Source organism: Cydia fagiglandana, chromosome 10 (genome assembly GCF_963556715.1).
Source record: "Cydia fagiglandana chromosome 10, ilCydFagi1.1, whole genome shotgun sequence".
NCBI lineage: Eukaryota > Metazoa > Arthropoda > Insecta > Lepidoptera > Tortricidae > Cydia > Cydia fagiglandana.
Window position 1 is genome coordinate 18648573 of NC_085941.1, and position 24189 is coordinate 18672761.

Below are 24189 nucleotides of genomic sequence, written 5' to 3' on the forward strand. Positions count from 1 at the left end.
TTTTCCTCCAGTGGTCGCGATCTTCAGCCTCACTGCACTATTTCGCTCAGAAGCGGTATCATGGTCGCATTTTATCACCTGTCATGCCATGCGTCACTTTCGCACTTACATATTTGTTAGAACGTGATAGGCACGGTGACAAATGATAAAGAGCCGACCATCTTATGTCTCAGTCTTAGTCATTTGTGGAAGTGCCACACTCTTATGGACGCAATTTAAATTAACATCTTATTGATGTTACAGGCCAATGATGATGATGCTGATTGTAAATAACAATTTTGTGTTGAGTACTCGTTTTGTACAAAGCAATAACCGTCACCCATGGCCAAGTGCAAGACCACAGGGGTTGCAAGTAGAGATGCCACGAATATTCGGCAACTTTCGGTATTCGGCCTATTCCACCACTTTGCCGATTTCGGTCGAATAGTAGGCAACATTCGGCCGAATACCGAATATCTGTTGCACCTACCTAAAATGAAAAATTACACAAAAAATAACCAAAAACTAGGTATACTCGTATTTAATATTTAAAATGTATTGGAAAGTAGTTGAATACGAAGGCACGTTTTTGAGCGTTTGTTGATTACAAAATATTTTATTTTTATCATGGGTCTGATTTGACGGACTCTCGGGTCGGAAGGACTAAATTAATTAATTAATTCTGTTCAACATAAGAATATATCTTAGCAAACGTTGTGCTTTGTTGGCGAACAATTTTCATAATAATTGTGACTCAAAATGTTCGCATGTCCTGCCGAATATTTAGTCGCCGAATATTCGGTATTCGGCCGAGAGAGGGACCGAATATTCGGTATTCGATATTCGGCCAAATTCACTATTCGGGGCATGTCTAGTTGCAAGTGCGCTGCCGGTTTTAAAAATAATTTTAATCACACAAGACTCAATATGATTTTTTTTAGGAATATATATAAATATTATTGTATTTTTAAAAGATGGCTCCCAGTCCACATATCCATTAAAATCGGCTCCATACAACGCAAACGCGTATGTAAATGAGCATTTCAATACTGTATCGAAAAACCATTCAGACTGTACATGTCGAACAATAAACAGCCAATTAATATAACGTAATTTATTTTATTTCAATATTAATGGAAGCTTCCGGATTTTAGTATTTAAATATTGGTTGCGACTCGATTAAAACGGTGCTTTGGGGGCATTCCACTTCCAAAAGGTTTACTCTGTCGGGGTCTTCACGCGCAAAAATCTGCAATTGTATCATATTTTACTATTAGAAGTATTTGAACAAATTAAATTATCTGCCGCGATTCTAGCAGAGGACGCTGGTTCGATTCCAGCCTGGGGCACTGGAGGCCTTGGTCACTTTTTCTTAGTAAATGACATTTATTTCAGTGTATCATATTTTGTACGGATAAGAGCATTTTCACATTGTCTAATCCGCGCGATATCGGATGTCGGAAGAAAGTAAAATGTAAGATATTATATGTGTTTCTCTGTATTTATTTATGCATTTAATAAATCATTATTACTAAATAATTTTTAAGAAAAAAAAACCGACTTCTATGGGGGCCGGTGAAAAGATCATTGTCGATGGTGCACTATGTAGAAAAGGAGGTAAAACCACCCACTTTTCTACTAGCATTTCGCTTCTGTAAGGGTCTTAGTTCTAGCCTAACCCAGTCCACTCCTCTGATAGCAGTTCGGTTCTGTGAGGATCGCAGTTCGAACCTAATCAAACCCACTTTTCAAGTAGCATTTCGTTTCTGTAACGCTCGCAGTTCTAACCTAACCTAACCCTTGTTTGGTTCTGTGGGGATCGCAGTTCAAACCTAACCTAACCCACTTAACGGCACATGCGGTGCGGTGTATGGGGGTTTGAGCGGGTGGGGCTAGTAAGATTGGCATCATCCTACATTTTATGGTAGGTAATCATAGTGGTTTATTTAGTTAAGGTATCATAGTGGTTTTCTGGGTCAAGGTCCGGGTCTGAGTCCGGGTCCGAGTCCGGGTCCGGGTCCGAGTCCGAGTCCGAGTCCGGGTCCGGGTCCGGGTCCAAGTCCGGGTCCGATTCCGGGTCCGAGTCCAGATCCGAATCCGGGTCTGACTCCAGGTCCGGGTCCGGGTCCGGGTCCGGACCGGATCCGGGTATGAGTCCGGTTTTGAGTCCGAGTCCGGGTCCGAGTCCGTGTCCGAGTCCGGGTCCGAGTCCGGGTCCGAGTCCGGGCCCAAATCCGGGTCCGATCTGGGTCCGAGTCCGGGTCCAAGTCCGGGTCCGAATCCGGGTCCGAGTCCAGGTCCGGGTCCGGGTCCGAGTCCAGGTCCGAGTCCGGGTCCGAATCGGATCCGGGTATAAGTCCGGTTCTGGGTCCGATTCCGGGTCGCAGTCCAAGTCAAAATCGAAATTCGAAATCACCAAACGTGTACTATGCGTCGTTGAAGAGTTCTGTTCTGGTCATCATCAGCTGTTCCACTTCATCAAATGCGACAGTTTTTAATGTAAATGCTTGAGTTTATAATGAAAATACAAAAAAAATCTATACTTATGCCTTTAATATTTGAGGAGATCCCTTGACTCGAGCTTGACAAAAATGTGGCTTAAAAACTTAACTTGCTTAACAAACATAATGAAGAGGAAAAATCACCAAACGTGTACTATGCGTCGTTGAAGAGTTCTGTTCTGATCATCATCAGCAGTTCCACTTCATCAAATGCGACAGTTTTTAATGAAAATGCTTGATTTTCTGATGTAAATACCAAAATCTCTATACGCTTGCCTAATTTAAGATTTGAGGAGTTTCCTCGATTCCTCATGGATCCCAACATCAGAACTCTAGCTTGACAAAAATGTGGCTTAAAATCTTAACTTGCTTAATAAACATAACGAAGACGACAAATCGCCAAACGTGAACTATGCGTCGTTGAAGAGTTCCGTTCTGATCATCATCAGCAGTTCCACTTCATCAAATGTCACTTTATTGGATGTATATGCTTCATTTGTTGATAAAAACCCAAAAATCATTATATGTATGCCTTAAAGATTTGAGGAGTTCCCTCGATTCCTCATGGATCCCATCATCAGAACTGGGTTTTGACAAAAACGGGACCAATCTGTATGCATATACATACAATCAAAAAAAGAATTTTCAAAATCGGTCCAGTAATGACGGAGATATGGAGTAACAAACATAAAAAATAAAAAAAATAAAAATAAGAAACATACAACCGAATTGATAACCTCCTTCTTTGAGATTTGGAAGTCGGTTAAAAATTAATGTGGGTTGACACATTATTGCGTATCAGCATCCACATCCGAAAACGGTCTAAAGCGGCCGACACAGATCAACCCCTAGGCAGTTTTCTGTGGCGGTCATCCAGTGTCGTCTTAACGTCTAATGACCCCGACGAAGAGTCCCCGGTAAGACTACCAAACAAACCTTATACACCGTTAGTCAACTGTTATTTTAATACTCATACCTACACCTAACTCTCAGCTACCAAACCAAGAAGTGCACACAATTTTGCACCTTATTCCATTACAATAGACAGATATTTATCCTAAACATAGTTACGTATTATTAATTATTACGTATTAGTATTACGTAAACATATTTTCCTCTAAATCCATTGTGTTTGTTTTAACTCACGTGCAAAGATATGAAGGAGGGCCAATGAACAAAGAAAGCGAGATTTGGAAAAACATTTGATTTCACCGTCGAGAAATTAGAAATTGGCTTTATTATTTCCTTTTATTGGACTGTTTTTCTTGGCGAAAGTTCCTGGGTTTGGCGCGGTTTTGAATAAATATTCGAAGCGAAGAATTGAAATGAAATGTTTTGAAAGACATCGGTTTATTTAATAAAACCGTAGTAAAGGGCCCACTGATTAACAGTCCGCCGGACGGTATCGGCCTGTCAGTTGTTCGGAACTGTCAAAATTTTGTTCTAACTGACAGGCCGATACCGTCCGGCGGACTGTTAATCAGTGGGGCCCTTAAGTCTAATGTAGAAAATTTATTTATATACATATTAGCGATATCCAAAATGTTTGTGCAGATCACTTTTTGTGTCCGAACTAAATCTTTAATGTTGAGTTTCTTTCTTGTTGCTTTCTTATAAATTGACATTAATGTAATTTGTACTGTAATCATACGTTGTGAAATAAATTAATCTAATCTAATCTCAGAGAGGGCAGTTTTGGGCATTTTATAATTGTTTGGAATGACAATACTAACCGATTTTGTGCGAGAAAATCCCAAAAATTCTGTCTAGAAAACATTTCAAAATCGTTCAAGCTCAATACTAACTCGTGGCTTTCAATTTGAAAGCATTTTTTCAATTCATTAAGATTGTCGATACTGGCTGTGACAGTTTAAATACTACACTTTAAACTCTCGCGTTTAGCACACACAGTTAATTACACACACACCTTAAATACTGTTGTGTGTGAAAACCGCTTCCACTAACATGCTTATCATCCTCGCGTTGTCACGGCTTTTTTCAACGACTCATGTCGACTGCCATCTGACCTATCAACCTACACGGGAAAGTAGGATTGGATTAGTCCGGCTTCCTCATGATGTTTTCCTTCACCGTAAAGCTAGCTACTGGTCAGTATCAAATAAAACTCATTAGTACACGTGTAATATGGGTGCATATAACTTACTCAAAAATATGTCCCACAGTTCATAATTCCCTGACATAAGAGCTAGGGGAAAAAGTGGATGGACTGTATGAGAGATGATATGAAACGAACGCAAGTGAATGATGAAATGACGGGCGACAGAGAGGTGTGGAAGAGAAAGACATGCTGCGCCGACCCCAAGTGAATGGGAGAAGGGCAAGAGAATGATGATGAAGAGCTAGGGGAAATATTTTTGAGTACGACGTGTGCACCCATATTTTTACACTTGACTGTAGGTACGAACCTGGATTTGAACTCGCAACCTCCTGGTTTAAAATGCTCTTAGCGCTACCAGCGCTCTACAACGTGCTCATCAGTGTAACAATTGTAATTGTAACATTCCATTTATGATTGCAGCTGCACTACTAGTACGAAAGCCTCCGTGTTATTGTCAATTTCCATAGTAAATTGAATGGTAGTGCTGCTGTCGTTGGAAATGGACTGTCACCTTAATGTACACTATGTACAGAATTAGATTTCCCGCTGTGACTCCTAATTACTCCGTCAATTTTGTTGTAATGCCACTTGGAGACGACGCAGGCCGCTCGTATAAATAGACGTTAACACGTTACTTGTTTTACATATTGTACGTAACACACGATGCTATTATAGTATTTTGTGCAACAGGTAGGTACTTAAAATTCTAGGGCCGAAGACAGGCCCGAGAAAACAAAATACACCACAATTTCAATAGGCCAATCAAATTAAAAAAAAAGATTTTTTCATTCAGGAGTTGTAGAAAAATGTACCTATGCAAACATTTTCTCAGCTTTTTGCTTGTAGTTCATAAACGCTACGTCCGACGGAAAATTTGCTCTAATAATGATTAAAATTGACATCTGAGGATCCGAAAATATATGAATATAGTGTTAGCGCGGTTTTGAACGTGCCCTAACTGACAGCGTATGTCATCGAGGCACTCTCTGGGAAGATGGATTCCCGCGAAAGGGACGATAGCGTCGGTCTATGCATTGTCGTGTACTCAGTCCAAGAATAAATCGTTTACTCAAGACCTAGTGCGTTTACCTGTTATTAGTTCAGAAGTGAGATATTATATATTCATGCTCACAAAATATTTCGGTCAAATAAATTAATTCTCGTACGAAATCGTAGTGTTGGGAAGTAGCATCATTACGCACAAAATGGACGCGTATCTATTTCGATAAAAAGCACTAAGTTTTGGGTCGCGAAGTGTTCAGACGTATTGCACAAATGCCTGGTTATATGTGTGAATTGTTACAAATAAAATAAATGAGGAAAAGTACGTAAGTACAGTATTATCGTCTGCCGGTAAGTTGTAACACTTTAGGGTAGCCACCCAGTGTTATAAACGTCTGAATGTTATTATAGATAGATACGTTATAGGTTAGAAAAGTAGATGTTTGTTTGGTAAGAATTTGGTGGTTAATATACGTTCTACACGGGTATTAGAGTAGATAGGTCAAGGTCGGAGACCAGAAATGTTGTTTTTAATCTTCACATATACGCTTTTGGCTATATTTAGAGGATAAAACTTACCGGAATGGTAGGTCATCAATCATCTATAAATCGTCGCATTTAGCGCATCCATTGTTCGTTCCTGCATTGTGCTGGGACATAAATACCTTGTTTTCTTTGGAGTTTACACATTTCGCAATTGAAATACATTTGTAACATGGTTATACTACGTATAAATGGCTTTAACTTGGTAAAACGGGTTGAAACAGTGTTGTTTATTACTGTCGCGGTAAACATTGACGTACGTCAATGACAGTTGGTTTGTTGTCTGTGGTTTTGCACAGACAATCAGTCATACATAAAGAGTATTTATGAATAAACATTTGGTATGTGTTCTTTTATATTTTGCAATTCGTAGTTATAAATAATGTCCTTATTTTTAGCTTTCGAAATTAGTAATTCTTTTTATTTTTGGTGACTTCGGTTTTCTGTAAATTGGATCCGGTCAGTTGCGATGTCATTGAATGGGAAGTTTTCCATTCACCACTTTGTCTGTGGTTTTTGCCATTTGATTTTTCGCTTGATCACTGGGATATTCCGTGACAAGATGTAAGACGTAATTTCGACATCAGGTCGGCAATTAATTCATGGGGTATGTATTTTATTTAAAGATTGTATTTCCTAAAACTCGGTTAAATTCGGTGTTCAATGTTTTAATCGTGGATATATTTTGTTCCAGCTTGGCCCAAAATATGATTAACCTAGCTTCCTATGCGCCGGTAATGGCGGCATAACCTTTTCACCTCTTTTAAACCAACTTGGTGAGTTGTCCCCACTTTCTAAATATACGGAAGGAAAGACGAAGTTGTTTATTGTCAATTGCAATTAGCTAATGTCGTGTTTTGGTGTGATTTTCCAGCAATCCCTTTACAAATATGAGGCATCATTTTGTTTCACCGCGTGTGCCTACGTCGCCACGTCTGGTGTCTAATATAAGGGACTCGGCTTAGAAACCGGTAAGGATTTTTAATCTCATTATGTCCGCAAGCTAAATCGCGCTTTGTCCCAATTAAATTAAAAATATAATATATTTTTTATAACATAACCTCGCTAAAACCTAGAACATTTTCTTTGTTTCTAGGGTCCCTTCTTGGCTTGGCCTGTCCCTTGGCTTGCCTTCTTCATCTTCTTGGCCCTATGGCTTTTGGAAGATCTAGGGTGGTGTCGCACCATGCTAGTTGAGAAGCCGTCTTCTCCACTTAATTTTTGGACTCGAGGTGAAGTGTTTATACGATAAAACTGTGAGTTAAAAACTTATATTTACATTAGTGACTGTGTTCCTTTGATGGAAAGGATAAACAATATTTAAGTCTGAATTTCTTTTTAACGTGAACTTTCTACATGGTAAATTCTATTATTATTATGAAACCTGTAATTCCTATGTAGGATTTTGTGTGTATTGCAGGCCCGAGTATGCCTGAGATGTACTTAAGTTAAATTTAATTAGTAATAGTTACGGTATATAATTTAAATTTTAAGTGTTGAGGCCGTAGCAGGTCCTATTGTGGTGTAAAGTGAATAAAAGTATTTAGTAAATAAATTTGTATTTTCATTTGGATATGTCATACGTTTGATGAGGATAGTATCCTGGCGTCCTAATTTAAATATTTGGATATCTATTCTCACTCCATAGTGGCAGAAACCACGACCCTATCTATGCTCGTAGTTAGCCGTAAGCATTTTTGAATTTTTAAGTAGGTAGATCTTGGGGGTTCTGGACCACTTACCCAGAGCTCACCCTCACCTATTACAGTGGCGTGCCCAACGTATGGCCTATGGAGTATGACATTTCCAAGTGAAACATTTTAGAAATATTTTAGTATTAAGGTTGTTGTCTACGTCACAAGGCGGTTAGCCCGGACTCCCGTGGTCGCGTTCCGATACTTCTCTTTCCTTTGGTGCTCGTTGCTGGTGAGGAGCGCCTCCACCGCTCCGGTGTGACGCCTCGCGTGGTCCGGTAGGAGCTAGGCCTTCCAAAGCCTGCTGTGATGCCGCTGAGGACCCTGGCCGCTCCGGCCTGGGTGGTTCGGGTAGGTGTGGCGATGAAAAGAAACTCAATGTTTCACATGCACGTATATTTTACGTTAATCTACACTTATTCGTTCGTACACTGACGCCTGATGCGTGACAATCGTGACACGACAACTACTATTCTTAGAAAATAACTATACTGAAAACACACGCGGCGTGGTCAATGGCTGCGGCCAAGTCTAGCTTCAAACCCGGCAGGAATGCAACCTACGTGCGTTCGCTACAACGCTCCGAATCGTCCTGGTCCGGAAATAGAATCCATCGATATGAAGTTTTACCATAATGAATGTAGTGACATACCATTTAAGTTACGCTTGAGCCTCTAGGAAATTGGCCTACGATTATTGCACACGGCACATGTGAAAGGTGCTTGCACTTGGCGTAAACATTCCTGCGGGGGGGAGGCCAGAGTTGAGCTGATACCTTGAAGCACAATGGATTAGCTAGTCTAACTTACAGCACTATCAAACATTGACCACAGCAAAGTGGTGACATGAAAGAACAAGTAACCAACTAAATACTTATAAAGAAACAGTACCTAGTACAGTTGCAATTAGAAATCAGTGAGTCATCTTGATATAAATAAATTCAATTTAAACAGTAGGTACCATAAGTTGTTAACATGTGACAATACCAAAACATAACTTATAAATTAATACAGTTAAGTACACTCTACTGGTAATTTACACAATTTGACAACGGGCCGGATTAAGTCGCCGCCCTGAGTTTTTAATTTAACTGATCGTACAATATCATCTGCACCTTTAAATAATTGAATCACTCTACCTCTACGCCAGTGGAGAGGGGGTGCAGTTTCATCCTTGATTAATACTAAATCATTTAAAGCCATGTTAGGAACATGATTGTACCATTTGAGTCTGGTTTGCAAATTATTAAGGTAAGTAATATGCCATTTAGCCCAAAAGTTTTGTGAAATCTTTTGTAAAGACTGGAAATGTGATAAACATGCTACATTAGTGTCTTTCCACGGGTACTCAGGTACCGATAGCAATGGTTGCCCTATAAGAAAGTGGCCCGGAGTGAGTACTTCCAAGTCACATGGGTCCTCGGATAAAGGAACCAGAGGCCGTGAGTTAAGCACCGATTCTACTTTGGTAAATACGGTTGAAAGACCCTCGAAGGTCAGTATGCGGTCCCCTAACTCACGCTTGAGTAGGTTCTTACTACTCTTGACTGCGGCTTCTACCAAGCCTGACATGTGAGGGGCACCAGGAGGATTGAACTCCCAGCGGACACCTTGGCGACGAAATTCCTCCTGGAGGACAATTTCGTTGTCAAGTAAGAACTGACTAACCTCCTTGAGGTATGAGCTAGCACCTTTGAAATTTGTACCTTGATCGCTCCTGACTAAGGCGGGCAGCCCTCGTCGACTGACAAACCGTGTGAACGCCGCAATGAAGGCCTCGGTGCTCAGCGACGAGACGAGTTCAAGATGTACGGCTTTCGTTCCTAAACATACGAAAACACACAGATAAGCTTTGAGTGATTTAGCATTTCTGAGGTGACTACTTTTGACCCAGTAGGGACCGGCAAAATCGGTTGCTACTCCTGAAAAGGCACGAGCCGCCGTGACTCGGTCCGCTGGCAAATCTGCCATAAACGGGGCCTGCGTTGAAGCGTTGAATCTGAAACACGACATACAGCTATTGATTACGCGGGATACCACACGTCGCGCCGACGGGATCCAGTAACGTTGCCGGAGTATATTGATGAGTGCGCTCGTTGAAGCGTGACAATAGGTACGGTGATAATGCTGCATCAACATTTGAGTCCATTTATGGTCTTTAGGTAGAAGGTATGGGTGCTTAGCATCGTAACGTAAGCATGAATGCCGCAGTCGCCCTCCGACGCGAATGAAGTGATTCTCATCTACGAAAACGCTGAGTTTTTGAAGTGACTTGCAAACAATCTTGCCTCCTTTCAATAACACGATTTCATCTCTGTAAGCATCCAGTTGAACGTACTTAATCCAGTGGTTCATTGCCTCACGATTTTCGTCGATCGTTAGCGTAGGGCGAACGTTCCGTTGCGCTTCCGGCAAACGAACGTTCTTACAAAATCGCAATACGTATGACGTCACATTGATAAGCTTGTTGAACGAACTGACTCGTGATAACGGAAACTCCTCCCATGACTTCTCGGCCGGCGTAATGTGATGTAACTGTTTGAATCCGGGTAAATCTGGTGACATGGTGACCGGCATCGTCGGCCACTGTGACTCATTCGTCAGTAACCATTCTGGGTTCCACCAAAGATGAAACCCGATGAGGTCCTTCGCCGTAGCCCCCCGCGATGCGACATCGGCAGGGTTCGACTCCGATCTGACATACCTCCATGTCATAGGTCGGGTTGACTGTTGAATATCTTGAACACGGTTACCTTCAAAAGTCTGTAGCACATGAGGCTTTGTGTTCAACCAACATAGCACAATTCTGGAATCTGACCAAGCATTTATGCTGTCAATCTGAACTGATTCCTCGTATGCCGCTGCGACGTGGTTTAATAACTTATAAACCAGGTGAGCTGCATTTAACTCGCTCTTCGGAATGGTTTGTTTGACTCTCCTTGACGCTACGCGAGTCTTAGCTATCACTAACCGTACTAGTACATTCCCTGACGCGTCCTCAGTCCGGAGGTACACGCAGGCTCCGTAGCCGAGCTCCGACGCATCTCCAAAGCCGTGGAGGGAGTGTGACACCGCACCGGGCAGAGTGACGCACCGCGGAATCTGTAGCTGACTCAAGTGATGTAGATCTTGAATGAGTTCATTCCATTGAAGGTCTTGAGTATGGGACAGTGGCTCATCCCACTGTAATCCATCTGTGAACAGTGATTGTAAAAACAGTTTGAATCTAAATATGATTGGTGCGCAATAGCCACACGGGTCATACAGTCTAGCTATGGTACTCAATATGCTACGTTTCGTCGTTGGTTGGCCCAACGGTATGTTGAGTTGATACGACATGGAATCTGACATGGGGTTCCACTGTATCCCTAATACCTTTATGAAACTCTTGTCGTCAGTGTCAAACTGACGAGGCATCTCACAATGCTCCTGCGGAAGATCCTGTAATAATTCTCTGCGGTTAGACGACCATTTGCGTAACTCATATCCAGCGCTCCGCATGAGTTCTATGAGTTCTGATTTGAGTTCTTGGGCCTCGGTGAGTGAATCAGCCCCAGTGAGGATGTCGTCAACATATACATCTCTGCGCATGATATGAGCAGCCGGTGAGTCTGGATGCTGGGCTTCCCAGTCATCAGCTAATCGAAGTAAGGTCCTTATCGCGATGAAAGGACTGGAGCGTAGTCCGTATGTATTGGTATTTAACTCATATACCTGTACATCCTGCGACGGATCCTCGCGCCACAGAATCAGCTGATAGCGCCTATCGCTGGGGTGTATCCACGTTTGCCGGAACATCATTCTGATGTCGGTCGTGAAGACAACTTGATGACGTCTGAAATTTAACAATATTTGAGTGATATCATTTTGAAGCGGTTTGCCTGAGTGAAGGCATTGATTGAGCGATACTCCGGTGCTTGAGTTAGCTGCAGCGTTATATACGACGCGGATCTTTTCGGATCCCTTTTTGAAAATTCCGTGGTGGGGTATTACATAGTGTTCGCTCTCGAAATTAAAGTCTGATTTGGACATATGACCAAGTGCCTCATAGTCCCTCATGAATTCCTTATATTTTTCAGCAAATACTGGATTTTTGGCCAGCCTGGCCTCCAACGAAATCAGTCTACGCATGGCTAGAGCCCTAGACTCGCCCAGCTTGGGTCGGTCTGCCCGCAGCGGCAACCGCACCATGAATTGGCCATTATCTAAACGTTGAGTAGTGGAGGTATACAACCTTTCACATTCGAGGTGTTCTGGGTGTTGCGGCCGCTCCTCGGGGGGCTGCTCCACTCTCCAAAACCTTTCTAGGACGTCCTCGAGCCGAGTAGCATGGATGCCGTAGTCCTCTACTGATGTCCCGGCGGTCGGTGTTGTTAATGATGATGGGTAATTCCAAGTTGCCCCCATCAGCACGTGACCGAAGCAGGTGCCGTACGCCTCAACACCTGGAATGTTAGTGAGTATCTTTGAACCAGTGTATATATAATTGAGCACATCCGTTCCTAGAATGATGTCCACATCCTGCAATTTATCCAAGGCAGGGTCAGCTAATTCAAGTTTTGATGAATCCAAATGAGTCCTGATCTCAGTATCATAATAAGGTATGTTTCCCGTAACCCTGTACATGACTGTAGCTACTACACTGATGATAGGCACTGTTTTCCCGCGTGGTTTGAATACAAGCTTAGCAATCGTGCCTGGCACATTTACCTTTATGTCACCTACTCCAAAAATATTATTCCCAGTAAACTGTTGGTGTACTTTGAATCTTTCTACAAATGATTTCTTCACTACGGAGCACCCCGCTCCCGAGTCAAGCAAAGCCCTAGCTTTAACATAAGACCCATTGCCTGATCTGACCATGATCACAGCTGTAGGAGAGACACGAATTGGCGCCATTCGTAGTCTTTCCTCCGGTGCACCAACAGTGGCCTGATCTCATTGTTCAGGCTCAGGACTGCTCCGAGTCCCGAAGCGCAATGAGTGGAATGACTGCTGCGCCGCTTGAACACGCGCGCCTACCTTAGCCCTCGGTATATGACCGGTGGGAATCAGCTGAGCCGGCTGAAGCGCACTATGAGGTGACCCTGTCTCCCTCCTTTGGGGTTGGTCTGGTACTGACGGCTTGGGAGACTGCGGCTTCGCAGCCCTCGGCGGAGATGTAGTCCGTCGCTGGGGAGACGGCCACCGCTCCGGCAGCGTGACTGCTCTCGACGTGCTTGGCGTGGCAAGCGGCATGACCCTTACCCGATGGACAGCTGCTTCAACTGCCATGGGTGGGGCTCTCCCCGCTGCACCACCATCGCACAGCAGTGAGTTGTGTGCGGACGACTCACACTGTGCGCACCAGTTGCGCTGCATGCACTCGCGTGCATAGTGACTGCGCAGGCATCTGAAGCATGCGCCTGACTTCCTAGCCCAGGTCTTCCGCTCCGAAATCGCCAGGTTAAGGAACTTCGGGCATTTGTACAAGCTGTGCTGGTCACTCGAGCAGTATGAGCAAAGAACAGGGGGTGAATTCACCTGATTGGTCTCTTGTTCGATGGCGAAGACCCTCGCTGGCGGTCCCGGTTTCCTGGTAGCTTGACCCGACGGCCCCGCTCTTCCTCGTGCAGGTGCGGAACCACGCTGCGCAGTTGGTTGCTCCACCGCTGCTGGCGAGACCGCTTGCTGAACCCGGCACTGCTCCTCCAACAGCGCCAGTAGCTGCGTGAGAGTGGGCAACACCTCCGGATTGCCACCGTACCTCTCCTCGTATAAGGTCTTGATTCTGTTCGGTAGTTTCTGCAAAATTATAAAAACCAATAAGTATGACCACTCCGTGATTGGCTGCTTGAGCTTCTCAAGCGCCTGGACTGACTCCCGGAGCGGGTCATAGAAAGCTGAGCGTGACCCTGCACTCCAGTGCGCCACTGAAGGCAGGTTCATGATTCGGCTAATGAATGTATCCAACAGCAGCCTGTTATTCTGATACCGAGCCCGCAATAACTGTAAAGCTACCGCGTAGTTGGGTCCGTCCATCGGAAGGTGCTGTATAATGGACAGCGCCTCCCCTTGCAACGACGACCGAAGATAGTAATGTTTCTCCGCGTCGGAGATGTCCCTACTATTGACTAACGACATAAAGAGATCATAGAAGGAGAGCCACTCTGGCAGGTTGCCACTGAAGGTGGGCAGCTGCACAGAGGGCAATTTGACTTTACCTGCCTGTCCACGGGGTGTGTGTGACTGGCCAGCCTCTCCAGCCGACGCCTCGTCTAGCTGGATCAGCAGCCGGTTAACCTCGCTGAAGCACTCCTGGTATTGAAGTCGTTCCTCCTCCTCGAGCTCACCTTCGTAGGCCAGCAGTGACTCGTGGGCCTTGACGTACTCAGTATAAATAAGATCAAAGTGCCGCTTCGCCACCGACGCGGCCATGCTGTCAGGTCGTGATGTGACCGTGCCAGCATAGTCGGTCAACATTTGGTACTTGGTGCGCAGCTGCACCTTGATTGACTTTAACGACATGACGTGAATTTACTTTACGATTAATGAAAGACACTAATTTGTGACACTATTCGACTAACAGTTTACAAGTTAGGTGGCTTTGGCTTTACCTTAAAGTTGGATTTTATATTGACGATAACCTAATTAATCTATTGGCGACACTTGACGTTGACAGATAATTCTAACCTAAATGTCCCAAACTGACGTTTGCCGCGAACCGGAAATGTCCTTATGCTAAAGATGGCCGCACTCCGCACTACGGTCCCCGTCCGTTGCCTACGCAAGAAAATGGCGGCCGACGCCTTCCCTTTTATTACGATTTGATTTGATTTTTTCGCACTATGCCCAACCGCACCGGGCTCCGTTTCCACTGAATTTAACGGCAAAAATGAATAATGCTGACACGATGAGTACTTGAAGCGATGATTACGCTACCAATGCGATGTACCGCTGCGGTGCTCGCGTTGATGACGATGGCTTTCAATAATATCGTGCTGTAATTCCTCCCCTCTGATGGGAACACCAAAAATGTCTACGTCACAAGGCGGTTAGCCCGGACTCCCGTGGTCGCGTTCCGATACTTCTCTTTCCTTTGGTGCTCGTTGCTGGTGAGGAGCGCCTCCACCGCTCCGGTGTGACGCCTCGCGTGGTCCGGTAGGAGCTAGGCCTTCCAAAGCCTGCTGTGATGCCGCTGAGGACCCTGGCCGCTCCGGCCTGGGTGGTTCGGGTAGGTGTGGCGATGAAAAGAAACTCAATGTTTCACATGCACGTATATTTTACGTTAATCTACACTTATTCGTTCGTACACTGACGCCTGATGCGTGACAATCGTGACACGACAACTACTATTCTTAGAAAATAACTATACTGAAAACACACGCGGCGTGGTCAATGGCTGCGGCCAAGTCTAGCTTCAAACCCGGCAGGAATGCAACCTACGTGCGTTCGCTACAACGCTCCGAATCGTCCTGGTCCGGAAATAGAATCCATCGATATGAAGTTTTACCATAATGAATGTAGTGACATACCATTTAAGTTACGCTTGAGCCTCTAGGAAATTGGCCTACGATTATTGCACACGGCACATGTGAAAGGTGCTTGCACTTGGCGTAAACAGTTGTTATATGTAAAGGGAATTGCAAATTGTTGTTTGAAAGTGTTGTTTGTGTTGGAGGTTAAACTTATAAATTTAACCAACTTATAAATAAAGCTATACTTTATACGCTAAATAATTAGCTATACTTAAAGAGATTTTCTCAATATTTTAAAATACTTTAAAAGGGTTAAAATCTAATAAAATTTTAACTAATCTTTAAAATATTATAACTCTATACTGACTTACTTCTGATATTACATATCAATCTTGAAAAATGGATTTCATAAAAGCGGGTTGTAAAATCACCCATTTACATAAAGACGAAATGTCACATGAATTAGCGATTCGCAGACTTCCGGTTAATCCCATCTCACGTAGATCCAGTCTGTGTCAAGCTTTGAAACAGACTGCAGATTTAGCCAAAAAGGGTAGTCTAAAGTTCCAGGACTTGGTAATAAGTAATGAAGCTTCCGAATTAGAACTCTGTCAGCATAAGGTAGAGGAGATAGAGATAGAAGCAAAAGGAGAATTATCAGCAGCGGCGATCGACAGGCTATCCTCGCGTTGCAAATATTTATTGTGTCGTATTTCACGGTTGCCTCAGGAGACCGAAGCGGTACTTCTGTTGAAAACGTTAATTACTTCTTTATTGGATCGGTTGAATGAGCAAGGCTCTTCTGCGTCGTCTGGTTCGGATGATGACTTTCAATCTCCTAACGAATCTCGTATTGTTAGGGAGATTATTTACAAAACGGATAAGACTTTTAATATAAATTCTTTAAATTTGAAATTTAAAGGTGACACTTGTGTTCGTACTTTCCTGTCTCGCCTCGAAGAGTTGCGAGATGCTAGAAGAATTTCCGAAAGCCGAATATATAGAGGTTTTCCTGAGATTCTCGAAGGTCCTGCGTTGTCGTGGTTCCGGTCGCAACGTACGAAACTTACTACTTATAAAGAAGTCACCGCGGCTTTACAAGATGAATTTGATATACCTGATTTAGATCATCAGTTGTTACAGGAAATACGGGCTAGGACTCAAGCCAAGTCTGAAACTATTGTTTATTTCGTATCGACCATTCTAGGAATGTATGAGCGTCTTGCAAAAGAGGTTCCTGAACAAGAGAAGCTGGATACTATGATGAGAAACATTCGTCCGGAGTATTCCAAAGATTTAGCTTTACATGACATAGGATCGATTGAGCAGTTGAAGTCGTTGTGTAAGCGCATCGAACTAGCTCAGGTTAAGGCTAAACAATTTCGTGAACCGGTTTTATCAAACCAGTCAAATAATTCTTCATCAGAACATCCACCAAAGAACGTTGAACCTAGGAATAAGTCCTTCCAGTCTCGTTTTCCTAATTCTTCCAGAAACTTTGTTGCTACGGTAGCACAAAGCTCTTCTCAACTAAAATGTTTTAGATGTGGTAGGTCCAACCATAACACTAAAGAGTGCAAGAGCTCTAGAGATATTGTTTGCTTTAAATGTGGAGAAAAAGGGGTGAAAACTCCCGAATGTGTTAAATGTAACTCCAAGACAAAAAACTAAATAAGGTCTTTTCTGCTAATAATAAATGTCGATCTTCTGCTCCCTATCGCGCAGAAAAGACGATTTTCTTTAATCCTCCAAAGGGAGACAATAGGGTATATGCGCTATTGAATATACTTAACTTGAATTTCAAGGCATTGTTAGATTGTGGTGCCAGTGTTAGTTTCCTGGGCCACAACAGCCATTTAGTATTCGCCACAGGTGGGATTCCTATTCAAAAACATACGAAACCTGTTATGGTGAACGTAGCTGACGATCATCGAATCGTATCTACTGAATATATGGTTTTACCAGTAAATTATAAAGGTCAAGTTAAACTTATACACTTTAATATTCAACCGGAGATTGCCACTCCAATGGTACTTGGTTTAAACTTTTGGAGAGCCTATGGATTAGCTCCAGGCCTCATTACTGATATAGAAAAAACTGATTCTCATTATATTGCTAGTCTTGACGCTTTACCGTCAGAGACAGGACTTACTACTTATGACTCTTTATCTTCTGAACAAAAGTCTCGACTTGAGGCTACTAAATCTCTTTTTGATCAAATTGATACTGATAAGGTTGGTTTGGGAAAGACTCACTTAATGGAACATGTTATAAATACCGGAGATACTCCTCCGATAAAACAAAAATATTATCGACTTAGTCCTTTTAAACAAGCTGCACTAGCTAAAGAAGTAGATCGTATGCTGAAAGAAGGAATTGTCGAACCTTCTCATTCCCCATGGAATTCTCCTGTCGTTATGGTGGAAAAACCTAACGGAGACTTAAGACTTTGTTTAGATAGTAGAAAAGTAAACGCAGTTTCAAAATCTGATGCGTATCCCGTACCTCATGTTCAATACATACTGGATAATTTACGCGATGCGAAATTCCTTACCTCTCTTGATTTGAGTGCGGCATATCATCAGATTCCTCTTAGTGAAGACTCCAAGGAGAAAACTAGTTTTACTGTACCAGGAAAAGGGTTATTCCACTATAATAGAATGTGTTTTGGTTTGGTAGGCGCTTCTGCGACTATGCAACGTCTCATGGATAACCTCTTTACTTCCCATTTTGATCACAAGGTTTTCTGTTATATTGATGACATAATTATTTGTACTTCCGATTTCGATGAACACATAAGATTACTTAAAGCGGTTTTTGAAAAATTAAAATCAGCAAATTTAACTATTAATATGAAAAAGTCATCCTTCTGTAGGAGTGAACTGAAATATCTAGGATATTTAGTTGATAGATACGGTCTGCGAACCGATCCATCTAAAATTGATGTAATTTTAAATTTTCCTACGCCTAAAGATGCTAAGGATATTAAACGTTTTCTTGGAATGTGCGGTTGGTACCGTCGTTTCATTAATAATTTCGCAAAGATAGCTCGTCCCTTATCTCGCTTAACGAGTAAGAAAGTAAAATTTGAATGGACAAATGAAGTTAACGATTCTTTTAACATACTTAAATCTGCCTTAGTTTCTTCTCCTATTCTTAAATGCCCTAACTTTAATGAAAGCTTCTATATACATACGGATGCATCTTCTTACGCCGTAGGCGCGGTCTTGACTCAGTCTTATAATGGGATCGATCATCCGATCGCATACTGCAGCCGTACACTCAACCAACCAGAGACGAACTATTCGGCTACTGAGCGCGAACTCTTAGCTGTGATTTATGGTCTCGAGCAATTTCGTGCATATGTAGAAGGGAGAAAATGCTATATTATAACTGATCATGCATCTTTAAAATGGTTCCAAAACTTAAAAAACCCTACTGGACGATTAAATCGATGGGCGTGTAGATTAAGTCAATTTAACTTTGAAATTATTCATCGGAATGGCAAAGAACATGTCATACCTGACTGTCTTTCTCGTATTCAGGTCAGTTCTATAAATTCTGTTACTACTCAAGACCCTTGGTATCTTGATATATATAAAAAGGTATCTGAAAAACCTTCTCTCTTTCCCAACTTTAAAATTGAAAATGATAAACTTTTCCGTTACTCTAAGAATAAGTATCGTCTGACAGCTCAATTTGACTGGAAGCTGGTACTCCCTTATGAGCATCGAAATGAAATCTTAAATAAGTATCATGATGATCCTACTGCCGGTCATTTTGGCGTGGCTAAAACCCATTCCAAAATAGCGGACTTATATTATTGGCCTACGTTGTTTCAAGACGTGGATGAATACGTCGATTATTGTGAAATTTGTAAAACTTATAAACCTGTTAATTTAGCTCGTCCTGGCTTGATGGGTAATCCCCGACGTATATCGTCACCAGGCGAAGCCATATCTTGTGATATTCTTGGTCCCTTTCCTCCGTCTTATTTGAGAAATCAGTATCTTTTTGTATGTGCTGATTATTTCAGTAAGTATGTGACTTTGTTTCCACTACGCAACATAACTGCGAAAGCTATAGTTAAGTGTATGGAAAAAGGGATATTTCTTATACATGGGGTTCCTAAATATATATTCTGCGACAATGGTGTCCAATTTACTTCAAAAGACTTTCGAGACTTAATGTCCAAATATAATGTCCCTCATATTTTCTATAACCCTAGATATCATCCTCAGACGAATCAAACGGAACGAGTGAACCGTGAACTTGTAAGAACTATTGCTTCATACGTGCGTTCTGATCACCGTAACTGGGATAAGAACATTATCGGAAATACAATGTGCATTAAATACAGCTCGTCACGAAGTAACTAAAGATACACCGTATTTTCTAACACATGGTCGTCAGATGATTCTAGATGGTTCTCTTTATAATAGTGAAGGTCCTATAGATCAAAACGCGCTCGAATTAGATACCAGCGGTGAGTTTTCTGAAAAACTTAAAGAGCTCAAAACTATATTTCAAAAAGTGCGTAACTCGTTGATCGCCTCCCATGAACGTAATGCTAGGTATTACAACATGAGGAAGCGTCACGTAGAACTAGAAGAAGGACAAATCGTTTATAAAAGATGTTTCCCATTGTCAAATGCAGCAAAACATTTCTCCGCTAAATTAGCGCCCCGTTATGACAAGTGTGTCATTCATAAAAAATTAAGTCCTCTTGTATACTCTTTAAAATCCTTAGAAGGAAAACTTCTAGGTAACTTTCATATAAAAGATATTGTACGTCCTGGTGAAGCCGAGCCGTCTTCGTAGCGGTACTCGTCTTTTCACTTGTTGGCTCAATACTTAAATTTGAAATATCCTATATGATACTAAATACTGAACTTACCTATTGAACTGAATGCAGCCTGGCGCAAGCTTGTTTTCATCAGACCGGGTAATCGTTCCATGTATTTGATTCTATATATATTGGTACCGGATGCATACGGACCAATCTTAATCTTTGATATGTCCTTATAAAGACATAAAACATTAAATAATCTGAATAAACTACAGAAACTTACGTTACTTATAAACCCTTAAGTGGGACTACTCTATAAAACGTTATTAAATCGTGAAACGAGACTACGTTCTCAATAAACTCTGTACTATGTCCAAACTTTTGTTTGTCGATATAGGAATTGTGTATTGGCTAGATGATGCAGCTCTTTACTTAGTTCCACCTTTGTCGGTGATAGGCAATTTCTTTAATAAAGGGAAAGTTTTTTTTTCTCGGGTTGCCGTCTTTGACATCCTCTTCTAGATTTAGGTAAGTATTCACTAGGAATAAGTAGATCCGGATCAAAATTAGGTGCTAGATTTCCTTGGTTGAATTGGCCATTCACCAAGTCATAGATATAAGTTTTGTCATAAGGTTTGTTTTCTTTACGGATTATCTGTGTTCTCGTGGTTAAGTTTGGTAGGTTAAGGTGTAACTTCATATTAGACGTATAAGTTAAAAAAAAAAAAAAATTTTTTTATAAAAAAAAAATTTTTTTTAACCCAACTAAAGATGAACTGTAACACTTTAGGGTAGCCACCCAGTGTTATAAACGTCTGAATGTTATTATAGATAGATACGTTATAGGTTAGAAAAGTAGATGTTTGTTTGGTAAGAATTTGGTGGTTAATATACGTTCTACACGGGTATTAGAGTAGATAGGTCAAGGTCGGAGACCAGAAATGTTGTTTTTAATCTTCACATATACGCTTTTGGCTATATTTAGAGGATAAAACTTACCGGAATGGTAGGTCATCAATCATCTATAAATCGTCGCATTTAGCGCATCCATTGTTCGTTCCTGCATTGTGCTGGGACATAAATACCTTGTTTTCTTTGGAGTTTACACATTTCGCAATTGAAATACATTTGTAACATGGTTATACTACGTATAAATGGCTTTAACTTGGTAAAACGGGTTGAAACAGTGTTGTTTATTACTGTCGCGGTAAACATTGACGTACGTCAATGACAGTTGGTTTGTTGTCTGTGGTTTTGCACAGACAATCAGTCATACATAAAGAGTATTTATGAATAAACATTTGGTATGTGTTCTTTTATATTTTGCAATTCGTAGTTATAAATAATGTCCTTATTTTTAGCTTTCGAAATTAGTAATTCTTTTTATTTTTGGTGACTTCGGTTTTCTGTAAATTGGATCCGGTCAGTTGCGATGTCATTGAATGGGAAGTTTTCCATTCACCACTTTGTCTGTGGTTTTTGCCATTTGATTTTTCGCTTGATCACTGGGATATTCCGTGACAAGATGTAAGACGTAATTTCGACATCAGGTCGGCAATTAATTCATGGGGTATGTATTTTATTTAAAGATTGTATTTCCTAAAACTCGGTTAAATTCGGTGTTCAATGTTTTAATCGTGGATATATTTTGTTCCAGCTTGGCCCAAAATATGATTAACCTAGCTTCCTATGCGCCGGTAATGGCGGCATAACCTTTTCACCTCTTTTAAACCAACTTGGTGAGTTGTCCCCACTTTCTAAATATACGGAAGGAAAGACGAAGTTGTTTATTGTCAATTGCAATTAGCTAATGTCGTGTTTTGGTGTGATTTTCCAGCAATCCCTTTACAAATATGAGGCATCATTTTGTTTCACCGCGTGTGCCTACGTCGCCACGTCTGGTGTCTAATATAAGGGACTCGGCTTAGAAACCGGTAAGGATTTTTAATCTCATTATGTCCGCAAGCTAAATCGCGCTTTGTCCCAATTAAATTAAAAATATAATATATTTTTTATAACATAACCTCGCTAAAACCTAGAACATTTTCTTTGTTTCTAGGGTCCCTTCTTGGCTTGGCCTGTCCCTTGGCTTGCCTTCTTCATCTTCTTGGCCCTATGGCTTTTGGAAGATCTAGGGTGGTGTCGCACCATGCTAGTTGAGAAGCCGTCTTCTCCACTTAATTTTTGGACTCGAGGTGAAGTGTTTATACGATAAAACTGTGAGTTAAAAACTTATATTTACATTAGTGACTGTGTTCCTTTGATGGAAAGGATAAACAATATTTAAGTCTGAATTTCTTTTTAACGTGAACTTTCTACATGGTAAATTCTATTATTATTATGAAACCTGTAATTCCTATGTAGGATTTTGTGTGTATTGCAGGCCCGAGTATGCCTGAGATGTACTTAAGTTAAATTTAATTAGTAATAGTTACGGTATATAATTTAAATTTTAAGTGTTGAGGCCGTAGCAGGTCCTATTGTGGTGTAAAGTGAATAAAAGTATTTAGTAAATAAATTTGTATTTTCATTTGGATATGTCATACGTTTGATGAGGATAGTATCCTGGCGTCCTAATTTAAATATTTGGATATCTATTCTCACTCCATAGTGGCAGAAACCACGACCCTATCTATGCTCGTAGTTAGCCGTAAGCATTTTTGAATTTTTAAGTAGGTAGATCTTGGGGGTTCTGGACCACTTACCCAGAGCTCACCCTCACCTATTACAAAGTTACGTGAACGAAGCGAGTCGGCAAGACTCGATCACGATTATCAGAGTCAAAGAGGAGTCAAATGAAGCATTATTAGTATTTATAAACTATTTGGCAATGGTTTTTGCCATTCCTGAATGCAGGTATGTTGAATTGCTAAACCGACTGAACGTTTTGTGTGAGTAAAATGTATTACGCACTTACGCATAACCTAACGCGTGAAATGATATGGGAGTTTGTTCTTTAATGTTTGGGCATGAAGTCCTGTGAATTAATGTGCATTGTATATCATTTGGTATGGTATTGATTGCCTTGGTGTCTTTTTTGTATGGAACTCATACTTAATTGTTACATAAATGCATGCAGGACATGCATTGTTATTATAATACCACACTAAGCTTGGTGTGGCTGTGGTGTGCTTGTGTTTAATTTTCAGAACAGAAATTATCACTCTAACTCCAAGGAATATAGCTATTTGATGATGCAACAAGTCGGTGGTTAACGTGGAACAAGATATAGTCAGTTTGCTACGGCAAGCCTATATGAAACAAAGTGAACATCTCTAACTCCGGTATACCTCTGGATGCATCAAACAATATGACTGATACCCCTTTCCAGTATGATGTTGGCCTACAATACAGCACAGTGGGTTGGTTATGATAGCAAAACAGGTAATAAATACTGTGAGATACCTATTTAAATTGAAAGGTGTAAGTATATTTGAATATGTTGTAGTTAATGTGTACCTAAAACCTGCAGTGTGCTATTGGATACTTTGAGAATAGTCTAGTTTGTGCTGTTGAGAAAGTATTAAGTGGTCAAAATTGTATTACATGACATTTATTTCAAGTCATGAAACCAGTCTTGGCGGCTTCAAATATAGCTGGTTGGTTCACACCAGAAAAAGTAATGACAAGTAACTACTACCTGACCTCAAATGAGTTTTACAAGCCAAAAGAATAATGAGATGTAGAAGGATATTTTATTCATGTACAATAATTGCCACGGGGTATGTAAAGTTGTGGAGATGAACTGCTTTCTAAGTATTATTTTTGTGTTGTGTATAGGTGTGTGCTTACATTATGTTCACAGATTGTAAATGTGATGGAATATTGACTGGCACAACTAATACAAGTGTGATGCTAATATTTCTTATACTTGGTTGGGTTTACACAAAAGGAAGTAAGGACAAAATTGACCACTATCCGGTCAAGTGTTGTTAACACATCTCAAATGATTTTTACTAGCAGCGAGGACTGATGATATGCATCAGGGTTTTATTCATGCACAGTTTTAGTGCAGTATGTAAAGTATGGTGATTTATGTACTGTTATCAAAGTATTACTTTTGTGAGTGTGTGTGTGTGAGTTCACAGATAGTATGTGTGATGGAA

At 41.3% G+C, this 24189-nt stretch overlaps 2 protein-coding genes across 3 annotated transcripts in view; one reads left to right on the forward strand and one right to left on the reverse strand.

The window, feature by feature from the left end:
• LOC134668005 (molybdenum cofactor biosynthesis protein 1) overlaps positions 1-24189 on the forward strand; it is a 299645-nt gene that overhangs the window by 92301 nt on the left and 183155 nt on the right. The gene's annotated exons all lie outside the window — the stretch shown is intronic.
• Positions 10929-12700, reverse strand: LOC134668348 (uncharacterized). The gene is made up of 2 exons (XM_063525830.1): positions 11552-12700; positions 10929-11031 (listed from the first exon to the last, which is right to left on the reverse strand). Exons 1-2 carry the CDS (start codon positions 12698-12700, stop codon positions 10951-10953), a joined length of 1230 nt encoding a protein of 409 aa, XP_063381900.1. The 3' UTR covers positions 10929-10950.

Excerpts from the sequence above, each read along its gene's own strand:
- LOC134668348 (XM_063525830.1), bottom strand. The coding sequence starts at position 12,700 with ATGGTCAGATCAGGCAATGGGTCTTATGTTAAAGCTAGGGCTTTGCTT. Across the intron at positions 11,032-11,551 it reads ATCCGTCGCAGGATGTACAG|ATGGATTACAGTGGGATGAG; the intron begins GTATATGAGTTA and ends CACTGTTCACAG.